The 13,299-nt window shown below is 45.4% G+C and overlaps 1 protein-coding gene across 21 annotated transcripts in view; it reads left to right on the forward strand.

The window, feature by feature from the left end:
- Nucleotides 1–527: 527 nt before the first annotated feature.
- The window catches only part of QKI (QKI, KH domain containing RNA binding), a 160,565-nt gene continuing 147,793 nt past the window's right edge, over nucleotides 528–13,299 (forward strand). For 4 of the 21 annotated variants that reach the window (XR_005818802.1, XM_040553426.1, XM_040553419.1 and 1 more), the window contains exon 1: nucleotides 540–1,456. Coding sequence is in view for 19 of the 21 variants with exons in the window: in XM_040553426.1 (XP_040409360.1) it covers nucleotides 1,315–1,456 (142 nt within the window). In the remaining 2 variants the exon portion in view is untranslated. Of the gene's footprint in view, nucleotides 1,457–2,047; nucleotides 2,587–13,299 lie in introns of those variants that run through there. The other 17 variants (XM_040553420.1, XM_040553425.1, XM_040553429.1 and 14 more) reach the window with 10 other exon arrangements.

A 13,299-nucleotide genomic window follows, 5' to 3' on the forward strand; every position in this document is an offset into this window, starting at 1 on the left:
AGCTCCCAGAGACCCGAGGGCGGCTTCACCCCACAGCCCGAGCAACGGCCGCACCGCGCGCGGCGTCCGTTAAACGGCCGCACCCCCCCCCCCCCCCCCCTCGCGGTACCTGAGCCCCGCGCCGCTCCCCGCTCGCGCCGCGCGGCCGCTTTAAGGGTTACACGGCGGCGGCGCATGCGCGGCGCAGCCACTTTTCTTTCCTCCCCCCACCCCTCTCGGTTCCCCCCCCGAGCGCCGGGCGCACGCGCGCCTGCCGGGGGCTCTCCCCGCCCTCCCCCCCCCGCCTCGGGGGCCGCGCACGTGACCTCGCGGAGCGCGCCCCGCCGCGCGGAGACTTTGTTTAGAAGAGGGGCGCGCGCGCGGTCCCGAAAGGGGGCGTGGCCGGGGGGACCCATTCCCGCCCCGGCAGCCGACGGTTGGCTCCGCCAAGCGGCGCTGCCGCCGCCGCCGCCTAACGGCCGCCGCGGCCACGCCCCCTCCCCGTGGTGGCCACGCCCCCCGCGCCGTGCCCCCGCCCCCCCGGCGCCCCCGCCCCCTCCGCTCCCTCCCCTCCTGCTGCCGCCGCTGCCAGCGCAGCCTGAACTGAAGCGAACTCGGGAGCGAACTGGGGAGAAGTGAGGAGGCGGCGGCGGGGCTGACGCGCACCAGCCACAGGCGGCGGCGGCGGCGGCGGCGGGAGGGCGGGGAGGACGACGACGAAGAGGGCTCGCCCGGCGGCGGCGGCGGCAGCAGCGGAGAGACCCCGGCGGCGGCGGCGGCTCCTCCTGGGAAGCGGCGGCCGCGGCAGCCCGCCCCGCTCGTCCCCTCCCTCCCTCCTCCCGCCCTCCCCCGCCGCGGAGCCGGGGGGCAGCGCCGAGGAGCGGAGCCGGGCGGAGCGGCAGGAGGAGGAGGAGGAGGAGGAGGAGGAGGAGGAGGAGGGGGGGACGCAGCCCGGGCCGCGCCGGCCGAGGGCGCACGGAGCGGCGGTACCGACAGCGGCGGCAGTAGCAGCAGCGGGAGGAGGCGGCGGCGGCGGCGGGGCCCCGCGCCCGGGGAGGAGCGCGCAGCCCGCGGCGGGCTTCCCAGCCAGTTTCCTCTTTTTTTCTCCGCTCTCCCCTCGCGGCGGCGGCTGAGCGTCGGCCCCCGGCGGCGAGCCGTCCTCCTCCTCCTCCTCCTCCTCCTTCCTCGCGGGAGCTCCCCTGCCCGCCCCCTCCCCTCCCCCGCGCTCCCTGCCGGCCCGCCCGCACCCCGCCGGGCGCCCCGTGCCGCCGCCGCCGCCTCGCTCGGCGGAGCTGCTGCGGGCGCCCGCCCTCCGCGCGCCGGCCGCCGTGGAATATGGTTGGGGAAATGGAAACCAAGGAGAAGCCGAAGCCGAGCCCCGATTACCTGATGCAGCTGATGAACGACAAGAAGCTGATGAGCAGCCTCCCCAACTTCTGCGGGATCTTCAACCACCTCGAGCGGCTGCTGGACGAAGGTAAAGCCCCCGCCGGCCCTCGCCCCCTGCTCGCGCCCCACGCCGCCGCCCCGCTCGCTGCCTCCCTGCCTGCCGGGAGCCCAAAACAAAGGGGAAGTGCGGCTCTGCCCGCCCTCGGCGCTCCCCGTGGCTGTTCTTTTTAAAAAACACGTTTTATTTTTCGTTTTATTCTATTTTTTCCCCCGGCCTCCCGCCCGGGGAAGGGTGACCGCCGCGTGGAGGGGAGGGAGCGACGAGAGGCGCTGAGGAATGCGCGGGGGGGGGGGGGAGGAGGAGGAGGAGGAGGAGGAGGAGGAAGGCTCCCAGGCCCCGTTCCCCCCCCCCTCCCCCCGTCCCCAGCGCCACCCCACCCCGGGCGGCCGAGAAGTTGTAGTTGGCTCACGTCGCCGGCAGATCCCCTCCCGGCCTCACTTCGTACGGAAACTTAACTCGAAAGGCTCCTACGCGGGACTCTTTTTTTAATTTCGGGGCACGCCGAGTTGTGAAAAGGCCCCCACCCCCTCCTGCCAGGCCCCTGCTTTTTGGGGACTGGGGGTGGGGGCTCTGTAGGCTCGTCCTCTGTCCCACAGGGCCTCCCAGCAGGGCAGCAGACCTGCCGTGTCGAAATTAGGCTCTGCGTTTGGGTTTAGTTATTCCAAGTTTGCTTTGTGGTCTGCTCTTTTTGTTAAAAGCCTTCCCCTTTCTTCCCACCTTAAACGTAGGCTTTCTGGAGAGTTAGACGTGTTTAACCACCTCTGGTAGTCTTGCAAAATACGCCAAAGCCAGAAAGTATTTATACAGCTCCAACTTCTCGAGGTCCTCAGCGTGAAAGGCTGAATTTCGAGATCTCGAGTCAGGGTTCCTGTCCGCAGACATATTCCTCCTCCTCGGTAAAAAGAAGTTTGGGAAGTTGTTGACCTCGGAAGATGGAAGAGCTGGTTATATTTGGTAGAGCGACTCCCCGCCCTCTCCCAAGACTGTAAAAGCGAGATAGTGGCTGTAGTACAACAAAAAATAGCATATCGAGAAACTGCTACCTTCTGAAATAAATGATAGAGGAGTACAAAAAACAAGCCAAGCAACAAAGCAGTGAATTAAGAAAAATGGATTCTGGGAAGTGATACAATGGGAGATTTTTTTTGAGAATTTTGGTAGGTGTGAATCTATAGCTGAGCAAATACGGATGTGAAAAGTAAAACAACTTAAGAATTGTGTTCTTGGTCTCCATAGAAAATGATTGCTTCAGAATAATTAGAATTATAGTAAATATCAAGATGAAAGTTAACTGAGAAGACTTCTCCCCTTCCCCCCCCCCCCCCCCCCCCCCCCCCAACATTTCAGGGGCTTGATGTTGGATTTTTGAATTCGTCAGTCTCTTCAGCTTTGTATATTTGACCAGAGGAGGCCCGAAACTTTTTTTGTCAGAGAACAAAAGAGAGAAAAACATTTCCCATACGAAAAGGACACTGAAAAAGGAATGCCTGAAATCCTTGCATCTGTTGAGGTTATTTTTTTTTTAATACCGAAAGCTCTGGAAACCTGTTTTGTGAAGTAGTAGAATTCTGAAATGAGGGCCGTGAAGACTCCTGCTGAAAAAGTTGTTATGGGTTGTGTTGAAGCTCCTCTTCACACTCTTCTTGAAAAAGAAACCAAAAACTACGTTCCTAAATAGTCTCAGGAGGAATTCTGCTATCCCTTTAAGCTTCTTCGCTTTTCCTGTTTACGTTGGCAGTGGGGTGGAAGTATTGCGGAGGCAGAAAACTTTTTGGAATGTTGAAAAAAAAAAATGTTTCATGCAAATCTGGTCAATTGCTTCAGGACTGCAAGGTTTGGGCACTAGGGGGCGGCAGTTATTTTTTTCTGAGACACGAGGCCGGCCTCTGCGCACCACTGCGAGCTGGAGTAGTGAAATTAACTCGCCTGGTAGCAGGCACCAAAGAACGACAAATATTTGTGGACTTGTGCGGATTTCTCTTTGCATGGGCTTGTATCTCTCAGATGCATGTAGGTCGTGTTACATAGGTGGGATAGTCAATAGGGATGAACAACTGAGAAGTCAGAGCAACTGTTCTGCGAAACACCTATCCTGGCTGCCAGGGGGGCACCGCATTAAATACCCTCAGCTCGATGCTGCGTTGACATTCTCCAGAAGAGTTTTGTGGCGTGGTTCAGAGCACCGATGTAGAAGTGTGACATTCAATATTTTCATCAGTGGTTGCATGGCGCTCCTGAGAACACACAATATTAGGGACAGGTGTCTGTGGGCGTTGGTTGTGTGTGTATAAAAAGTTAGTGCTCGTGTTCCCCTTGCCCCCAGTCTGGTTTTTGCTGCTTCTTGTTCAACATCTTGTGCCTTTGGGTGTGTTTCTTTCTTTTTACTCACTGTGTGGCCATCTTCCTGGAGATTCTGTTTGTGCTTGAGAAGTGTAATATTTCTAGATAACTGTCAGACTGCGAGCCTTGGTATTCCATTTTCTACTGGTCTAACCGAAGAAATAATGTCAAAACCCTAGGAATTCAGGCAAATGTAGTTTCTCTACAGGAATGACAGGTTTTAGAATTTATTCATTTATTTATTTTACATGCCCACATTTAAAAACAAAAATCAAATGGGCTTCTGCGTTGATTACTTCTTGTAATTGTACGCAACAAGATACAGAAACGGACCCGGCAATTTAAGGAAGAACTTTACATCTAATCTCGTTAGACCTCAGAAAGTGTATCTCATTTTTGGCTGGTTCCCGTGCTCTCTGTGTTACCCAAAACACGTTTTCCTTTCTGAACTCTGTCCTAATGTTTGATCTTTGAAAATCGTGGTGCTTAATTTAGTAGATGGTCTCTGCCTTACAGCATTTGTTTTGAAGATCGGCTTAAATGTGAGAGGTACATGGAGGAAACTTTTAATGAACTACTTGAGAATAAAGTATGAAAGTCACAGTTCTGTTTAGGTTACAGATATTTTTGCATATGTGTGCTTTCAACTTCTTATGTGTAAATAAGGCTTTTGTGGATTAACAAGGATGTTTAAAGTGCACATCATAATAACTAGGAAGCTGGATTGTTTTTATCAGACTAGTGCAAACCTGTGGGAAGAGAGCGCTTTTCCTGAATGTGGAATAGGCTGTATTTCCTGTAATTGTTTGCACCATCAAGTGTGACATGATTTTTGTTGTGCTTCAGCTTCTTAGATACTACCTTTAATGATTCTAACTTAGATATTTTTTTTTTTTTGCCAACTTATATAGATTAGTGGTCCCCACTGTGGAAAATGAATCCATTGTATCATTTTTTCTTACACAGAGTTTTTAAAAATAAATTAGATGTTTTGAACTCTAATTACATTCTGACTTATTGTAATTAGCGTGTTACTTTGGCTTTATTCTTTCAACAGATCTTGAGCAAATATGCCTAAATTACAAAATGAGACCCGAGGAGTGTAGTACTCATGTTTAAGTGCCTGGTTTTCTCGAACCTACAGCTGGTCAGAATGTTGTACTTGGTTGGGACAGAAACAGATTGAATCTGTGGCCCTGGCTTTTTTAACAAAAGGTTTTGACATAGAGAGGCTGAATTCCTGATAAAAGCTCTTTAAATGGCACCTCAAAAACTTCTGCGTTCCTGTCAGACCTGCACTGAAGGCGACTCAAAAGTTGCCTTCCTTTGAACGCGAGTTAATCTGTGCATCTAGCTCTTGGGGATGGATCTGATTTAATGGCAGATAGGTGGCCTGTTCTCAAATAGCAGTTCCAAGGAAACATCCAGGGTAGGGGGTTAAGGAGGATAACTTTTTCTTGGATGCTGCTCTCAGTTCTCGGTGCTCCGCTTGCTGAGAAAAATGCATGTGGGCTCGCACAGCCCAGCACCTAATGCGGCGATTTCATGTCAGCCTCATTGTGTTACCTAAAATGTCTCCGTGAGTAAGGACTGAAGAACTGGCTTTGAGTGTTGTAAATAAGTTCTCCCCTGGAAGTTATCTAGTTACTTCTGTGCATGACCGTATTGTTTGTGATTATGTAAATGCAGCCTGTGTTTAGCTAGGGTTTTGCTGACGCTTCAGGTTTGCAGAAGGGGCACTGGGTACATTAGCATGACTTTTTTTCCTTCGTATAAAATTGTGCAATAAAAAAGGAAAGAAACATGATTTCTGTACAAACCATGCCTTTAACACAAAGTTAAGAGACGAGCATTTTTGGTATAAAGACCTTATGATAGGCTTTTGCCCAGAGAGTTTCAGGCTGATTTCTAAACTTTTAATTGTAGTGTTAACATTGCACTAAAACAAGAATGAGACGAGATAAGTATTGTTTTTTGTGCTGCTTATCAACATTGTTTTTTGAATCTGGTTCTTTAGTCATCTTTAAATCTTACTTTCAAATTTATGATTGTCTCATAACATGCTTATAAAACTTCCAGAACTTGTTTTCCAAAGCTTCAGAAGAGTTGTTCTAGGGCGTGTTGTTTTTTGTTTTTTTTTTGCTTTTTCTTGTCATTCTTTGACAGCCTCTTACAATGTCAAAACCAAAGCTGCATTGCACTTAAGAAAATTTATTTTTTTAGCTTGGAAAAAAATGTTCAGAGCTTTTTTTCCCCCCCTATCGCTGCCCCTCAGTACAATTTTTTGAAGTTATTTTTGGAGCTGCATCTGTAGCATTTTCACGATTGCCGTCACCTGGTGTGTAACTTCTCTTAAAAAGACGATGGATGTTGTTTTGGCTGATAAAAGTTTGAAGTTTAATAAAGCAATTGTTTTAGGGCTCACAGTTTGCAAGCAGTTTGTTCACCGTTGCTTACTAGATGACTAAAATTTCATTATTACTATTTTTTAAGTAAGAGAAACCTCAGTAGACTTACAGTACTGCTCAGGAGCTGCTGATGAATTTGCCTTTAAAACAGGAGAAACCTGTATGAATTCTTTTCATCATTTTTGTTTGTTGTTACTCATTCCTTAAGGTTGGAATTGAGTTGGTACTTTCCTCATCTGAAATAGTAGGTGATATTTTCCAGAGTAACTAGTGTAATTAAAAACCTTCCAATTACAGTTAGAAACAACTGATGAGTGCAGGTTACGTTAGGGACTGATACACGTTGGTTTTGTACCTCATGAAGAAAAAGTGAAGATGTGCTGGTTAATGTTATGGCAAAGTGCAAGAAAACAACTGAAAAGCACTTAAAGTGAAAAAAGCACTCAGAATGTCTTAATTATGAAAATTAGGTTCATGTGCGTCAGAAGAGAAACGCACAAGCCAAAAAAATGTGGCTGGGGTTTGGTGAACGCTGTGTGCGTGGAGGGGAGGCCAGGTACGAAACGAAGAGCTCCTTCCGTAACTCAGTAACTGCCTTTGGCCAGCTTGGGTCTTTCAGCCCGCCTTAAATTGAAACTTTCCTCCCCCGAGTACACTAAATAACGACACATCAGGAATGGGATGCTGCCTGAAACGTTCCGAGTTCTGTAGAATTCGCTAGAAAAGCGAGTCCCTTGAGTTGTCTGTAACCAGCGCCTGTAACCTTCAAGTGCCATCCTTTCCGGAGCGGGCGTGTGACGGCACCTGCCCGGCCGTGTGCCTGTGGGTGCTGTTGGGGCGCCCAGGCCCCTGCTGCTGGGCTGCCCCAGGACCACAGCAGGGCTGCAGCCCGGTGGGTGGGTGTGGGACACGGTGAGGTAACGAAATGCCCTCGCCTGCTGGCCCACAGCGTTATTAAAACCCTACTCGCAACTTCTCATGCAGGTTGCCTGGATTTTTCTGTACTGATTTTAATCAAAATGCATATTAGGAAAACTTTCTTTTGCTTTTGATGTTTTCTTGCAACTTCAGTAACATAAGGCTAGTCGCAGCAGTGAAGGTGCTGGTGTTTTTAGCCTCGATGTGCCTAATGTAATGGGTTAGGTCGGTCGGTAGAAGCGCCGTACAAGACGTGTCTGCGGTTTTGTAGCAGGAGGATCTCGGTCTGCGAGGCACGTTGGAGCTGCTCCTTGGGTTTCGAAACAGACAGCTGTAATGTCTGTAAGCTGAATCAGATCCCTTTGCTCTGACGAGGCAAAGAGTGGCGTGGCTGAAAGTTAAGCAATGTTATTTTCTCTGATTTTGACTTGAGAAAATACACAGACACCGTGTGCAGGGCAGTTAAAGTAATATTAGGGTTTGGGTGGATTTTTTTGGCTGTTTTTCTTGGAGGGTATTAACACACGCAAAGTTAGTTTTTCAGTAGCAGAACTTAGATTTTTGAGACAATTGATACTCGAACGGGCAAAGCCACCGGGACAGCCTTGAAGAGAAGTAATACCCAGCTTTGTTAGCAGAGCTTGCCCCTCGAATGTATTACTTGTGTTTCCACTAGAGACTTGTCCATGGCTCATCAGCTGGGTGTCCAAGGAGAACAAGGAGCTGGTGCAAGTTACAGCTCTTCTGTCCAGGCAGCTGTATGGCCGAGCACTGACAGATACACTGCCAGTTTCACAGGCACCTCTTAGTGCTCGGAATCGCTGTGGTTATGCAAACAGGTGTGGGGGTGGGTTTTTTAATTCTCAAACTTTTAAAATACAGAGCAACAATTGATAACTACTTCGATTACTTTTCATTCGAGAACTGATTTTTGTGATGATTCACTTTTCCAAATACTCCTGACTGCTTTGCAGCTGCACCTATTTTTACTCCCTATTGCAGCAGATTAGATAAGAGGTTGTGTGTTTCCAGCACAAGGGTGTACCCAGAAGTGCTTTGATACTTTCTGACTTCATTGCGGTGCTACAGGAAGTGCATGGGCTGGAAGCATCCTCAAGATAGCAGTTTTGAAAGGGAATAAGCGATGAAGCTATTTGTGTAATGCCTGACAGACATTTGAGGATATTAACAGGGGGACAGTTAACGCTTTTAATGACATATAGCCTTAGAAATGTTAACACTTTATTTAAGGCTGGATTCGAAAAGGAGAAAATTGAACCTGACAAACGTTAAAGCCTTGTTGCTTCTCTGGGAAGTTACACTGAGATGGTTTTGAGGGGTAATGCATCAGGAGGGCGGCTGATGTGGGAGGGGAGGCAGAGGAAGATAATGCGGCATTGTGTACCCTTATCTGGTGGATTGGTGCCTGGCTTAAAAGGTCAGTTGTTACCCTGGACTGGTCAGGGCTTTTTGAGTTTGTTTTCATACATTGCTGGCTTGCTTTTCTGAGGGATTGGAGCTATGATTGAGCTCACCATATGGGATCTCAGAATAGTTGCGTTGGCACAATGGCTGGGGTGGTTCAGGGCCGAAGATACAGAGCAGAGGCTTGGGGAGAGAAGTACGTTTGTTTAAACATTTACTTTAAAGTCAGAAAGTCCTAACTGGACGTCAACCGATTGTGCATCTGGTCCATTCAGAGTTTTAAGGAGATGACTATTTTCAGACTAGTTGACGCTAGATGGAAGCCAGACTTTGCTGAATTGTTTAAATCCTTCAGCGATTGAAATAACAAACGGTATTGTTTTGATTGTTTAATTCAGATTAAAGAACTGCTTTAGAAATAGCTAACTTCTAGCTGGTGGAAATGTCCTATCTTGATCAGGGTGTATTTTCTTCATTAGTACCTAGGAGACAGGATATGCCTAAAATTTTAAAAAGTAAGCATCAGATTCATCCAGCACAGGTGTCACTAAAAACTTAATGTTCTGGTTTATGTATTTAATTGGCAACTCAACTAAACCATTCAGCTGATGTGACTGAATGCTTCCATTTATTTATCAGACTTTGAAGCAGTAGCAGATAATATTCTTAATGCAGTATAATCTAATAACCTGTGTATAATTATGTCAAAAGTTAATGAATAGTTTTCAGTGTTCAGGTGTCAAACAAGCCAAATCCACTTCTGTTTGCTGTGGATTACCTCTGGTTTTGTTGCAGGAAAGGGGGGAAGGAGGAGGACACAAAACTCCTGTGACCCTGTGATGTTTGCTTTTGGGCAGTGTTACTCATCTTTGTGTACTGCTTTTAGTTACCTTCTGTTAGTCTCATTTTGAAGGATGAGCTGCACCCATCCATCAAAAATGAACATCAACCTTTTTTCAAGAAGCTCTCAAACTGTCACCTTCTCTCCCTCTCCCCGCAACCAACTCCCAAACTAACTTCGCATAAATGCGACGTGACAAGAGTCTGTGGTAGTTGGTGTGTGCGTTTAAGCCCAAATGCTGCCGTAGGCCCAGCTGTCCTGTTTAAAGGATGATGTTCCTGCTCTGAAGGCTGTCTGCAGGGAGAGAACGGCGCGTGCGAGGTGATGGTGGAGGCAAGTTGTTGGCAGTTCTTTAATTGCTTAAGTATCATATCATAAAGATAAATATAGTCACAGAGGCTCATATCCAGTGAGTTTACAAGGCAATTGATATTTCTTTAAATTACTTGAAGCTTTTATGGAAATCTGATACTGCCTCTGAATCAGCCTGGAGTGAATGAGACTCTTTATGTGGATTCTTTTTGTTCCCACTTTTCACATAGCTCTGACCACTTTTTGTTCAAGCCTATTCATTAGTCAAGCAAAATCAGGGCACAGATGATACTGTAGGTATTAGAAATGAATTCTGACCAAGGTTGCATCAAGAAGACTGACCGATTCTATATATAGTAAAACATCCAGAGAGCAAGAATGATATTTCAGTATCTCATAGCTATAAAATTAGCGACTGCTGCTGCTTTTAGAGAGAAGTGTATTTAGCTGTTGTGATAACGTGTTTATGCAGACTTGAATCTCGGGTTTTGGAGTTTGTGGTGTTCTCATGTTTGTTCTCTGTAGATAATTTTTTATTTCTGTGATAAGACTAACATAATCCTTTGGGGGAAAATATCTGGGAAAAAAACATCTAACATTCAAACTTGCCATGGAAGAAACTGAGAAATGGACAACTGGCTTTCTTGAAATAGGCCTATTAAGCATGTAGAATGCAAAGAACTTTTTCTTTTTTTTTTAGAGACCTGTGACATTTAGGAAATGCTTGATGATCGATTGAGGAGCTGCAGGAAAAAAATCCTCCATATATCGACTTAATAGAGGCTTTATTGAGGTTAAAATCTATACAGATCAAAGTATTGCTGGTTTCTAAAAAAAAATTATGGGTAGCTTCCAAGGAAGCCCTGTCTATAGGTAACGGGGTACATAAACCTAGTGCTTGTTGATTTAGTGACTGTATTTTATTCTTACCTATTCATGAGGAAACTTGTTGGTTCCAAATGGGAGGTTTAATGCACACCGAGGGCGCTTGGTAGTGCCGAGTTTTAATACTGTTAAGCGTCTTCAAAAAGCTACTCTTGCGTCAGCCTCAGATTAACATGGGATGAATAGCAGAGCAATTCATCAGCTAGGCAGCTCAGAAGAGTGTCAGCAAGAAAGCTGACGATGATGAATTGGGGAGAAATGGATGCTGCGGTAGATAGCCACTGCAACTACTGCTGGAGTTTTGAGGGGTGGCAGTTGGTATTTAGGTGTGTGCTGGATAATTGAGCGAGGAGGAGTGGCGCTCCCTTGCTTGGCTGAGTAGAAAAGAAACCGTCCCGTGTACAGCTCAAGACAGTTGCTAAATTTGACGCCTTAAAATGGCAGATGGACAACTGGATTATACTTTATGAAAAACATCTACATCAATCTGTAGGACTGATAAATGTGAATTGTTTTTGAGACAGACTCCTGAACTTCCCTTGACGTTTGCAATCTCAGCAACCTTATTTGGCAATAAAAAAAATCAATAATTAAATTTGAAGTAAACTAGGTTTATTTTGAACTTAATTTTGCTTGAAGTTTTGCACTCAGCTTTCTTACAGCTCTTACAACTCTGGTTACTTTCATTTTAAAATCTCATTACTTTTTTTCAGGATAAAGGGAATAGTTGTGAATCTGAGGGAGGTTAAGTGAGAAACACAATTACCTTTTTTTGTACCTATCAGTGCCCTAGCAAAACTAAGTCGTTTTTCTCATGTGCACAGTCTGTAATCCCATTCAGTGTGGTTTGTGCTAGAATTGTTTTTTATGACTTGTATCAAGTTGTTGAACACTTGATATGTAGAGAACTGTTTCAAGTAATAAGTAAAGTTCTTTAGTTTTTGGGAGGCTGTTCATATGGATTTTCTTCTGTGTAGTTACTGTAGGTTCTGTTTTCTATGTACGGGGTTTCTCAGCCTTCAGCAGAATTCAATACAGAAATCAGTGAAGGTAAGAATTTCAGTCAGTATGTACAGTAGCCATAATGGTATGGTATAACAATATTGTTAGAGTATAAATTGCTGTACAGATAAACTAGATCTGTGGTACATTTTTCTCTTCTGGATAAAGCGGTTTCGCTGCTGAAATCTTCAAGCATTTGTTCATAACTGTGCTCCAGAATAAACCGGAAGATGCTGTGTTAGCTTCCGTATTTCTTCAAACATTTGTTGCATGCTCTTATTAAATTCCAAATACCGAGGCAAAATGCTAATAAATTACTAACATTTAAAGACTTTTTTTTTCCTAGCATAGTTAGAGGTATTAGTAGTTTCTCATAGTACGCAATGCATGTAGTTGAAAGGCAGCATGAACTGTTATTAACAGTTGTTTTTGTTGTGTTTTTTTTTTAGTTTTTCTTCAGAAGGTGAAGGAGTGAATATAGCTAGTAATGAAATAAGGATAATTTCCAGGCTGTTAAGCAAATTGGTGCAACATGATGCCATAAATATGGATACAAATACTATGCACCTATCAGCACTGGTATCACAGAAAAATAGCATTAATGACAAAGTACATTTTTTAAGCATGTCGCTGTGTAAGTAGCTACAAAAAATGTATTATACATTGATGTTGAAACTGTGAAGTCATTATGTGAAAGAAACAGAGATCAAAATACCTTCTTGTACTGGTGTTTTGAACTGAAACGACTTCCTGCTCAGAGAACGTTCCCAGTTCGCAAAAAGAGGGTAACAGTTTAAGTTAGCCTTCTAACATTATGAGATTATATTCTGTTTTGCTGTCAAGATTTAGAAAAGTAAGATAGCGCTGAGGTATAAAGGTATCAGTGACTGTCATAGTGAGAGAGATTTGAAGTAGCTTGTCGTGTGGTTCTTCAATAGTTCAGATACTTGGAGATCTTGTTTAGGGGTGGGGGAACTGATCTTTTAAAATGTCTCATAGCTTTTATCTTTTTTTCTTTAAAAAAAAAAAAAAAAAAAAAAAAACAGAACATAAGATGTGTTTCTTATGCATAAGCCATTGAAGTGCTGTCTCCTGGCAGTGTTTTGACATTAAGTAGTTTAAAATACTGCAGGTTGAACATTAATGACTTCATTAACTTTATTAAGTCAATTTAGTGAGCTCTCTCCATAGTTTACTTCTAGTTTGTTTACTGTCAGGAATGGAGCTAGACCAGTCAGTTTTCAGTTAGTTTTCCTGAGATTCTCCAGCAGCAGTGTGAGGCAGCAGCTTGTTGCAGATCATGTCTGGCAGAACCCTTTCCTAGGATAGTAAAAATGGAGGTATTTTTGAGTGAAGTTCATGTTTTTACAATCTTTTCAAGGTTCCTTTATGTGTACTGACTGTTTTTCCAACATAGTCTGTGGTATTTTTCCTCTTTTTTTACGCCAAGCTACTCTTCTCACTCCTGTACCTAACCTTTTCTGACATAGCAAGGAATTACAAAGCAGATACATCTCATACTATAGTATCATCTGCGAAACTCTGCAGTCTCTTACACAAAAGGTAACATCAAAAGTTTTTTTTCTCTAGACCTAACTCTTAAAGGTTTATATCCTGCTGTCGCATGAAAATACTGTTTGATATGAGACCTCCAGGATCACGTTCTCTCCGAAGTAGACAGCATCTTTTTCCTTTGTGAAGTTAATGGAGCCATGTGAAAAGCAACGTGAGTTACCAGG

The sequence above is a fragment of the Cygnus olor genome, chromosome 3 (assembly GCF_009769625.2).
Source record: "Cygnus olor isolate bCygOlo1 chromosome 3, bCygOlo1.pri.v2, whole genome shotgun sequence".
Lineage (NCBI taxonomy): Eukaryota > Metazoa > Chordata > Aves > Anseriformes > Anatidae > Cygnus > Cygnus olor.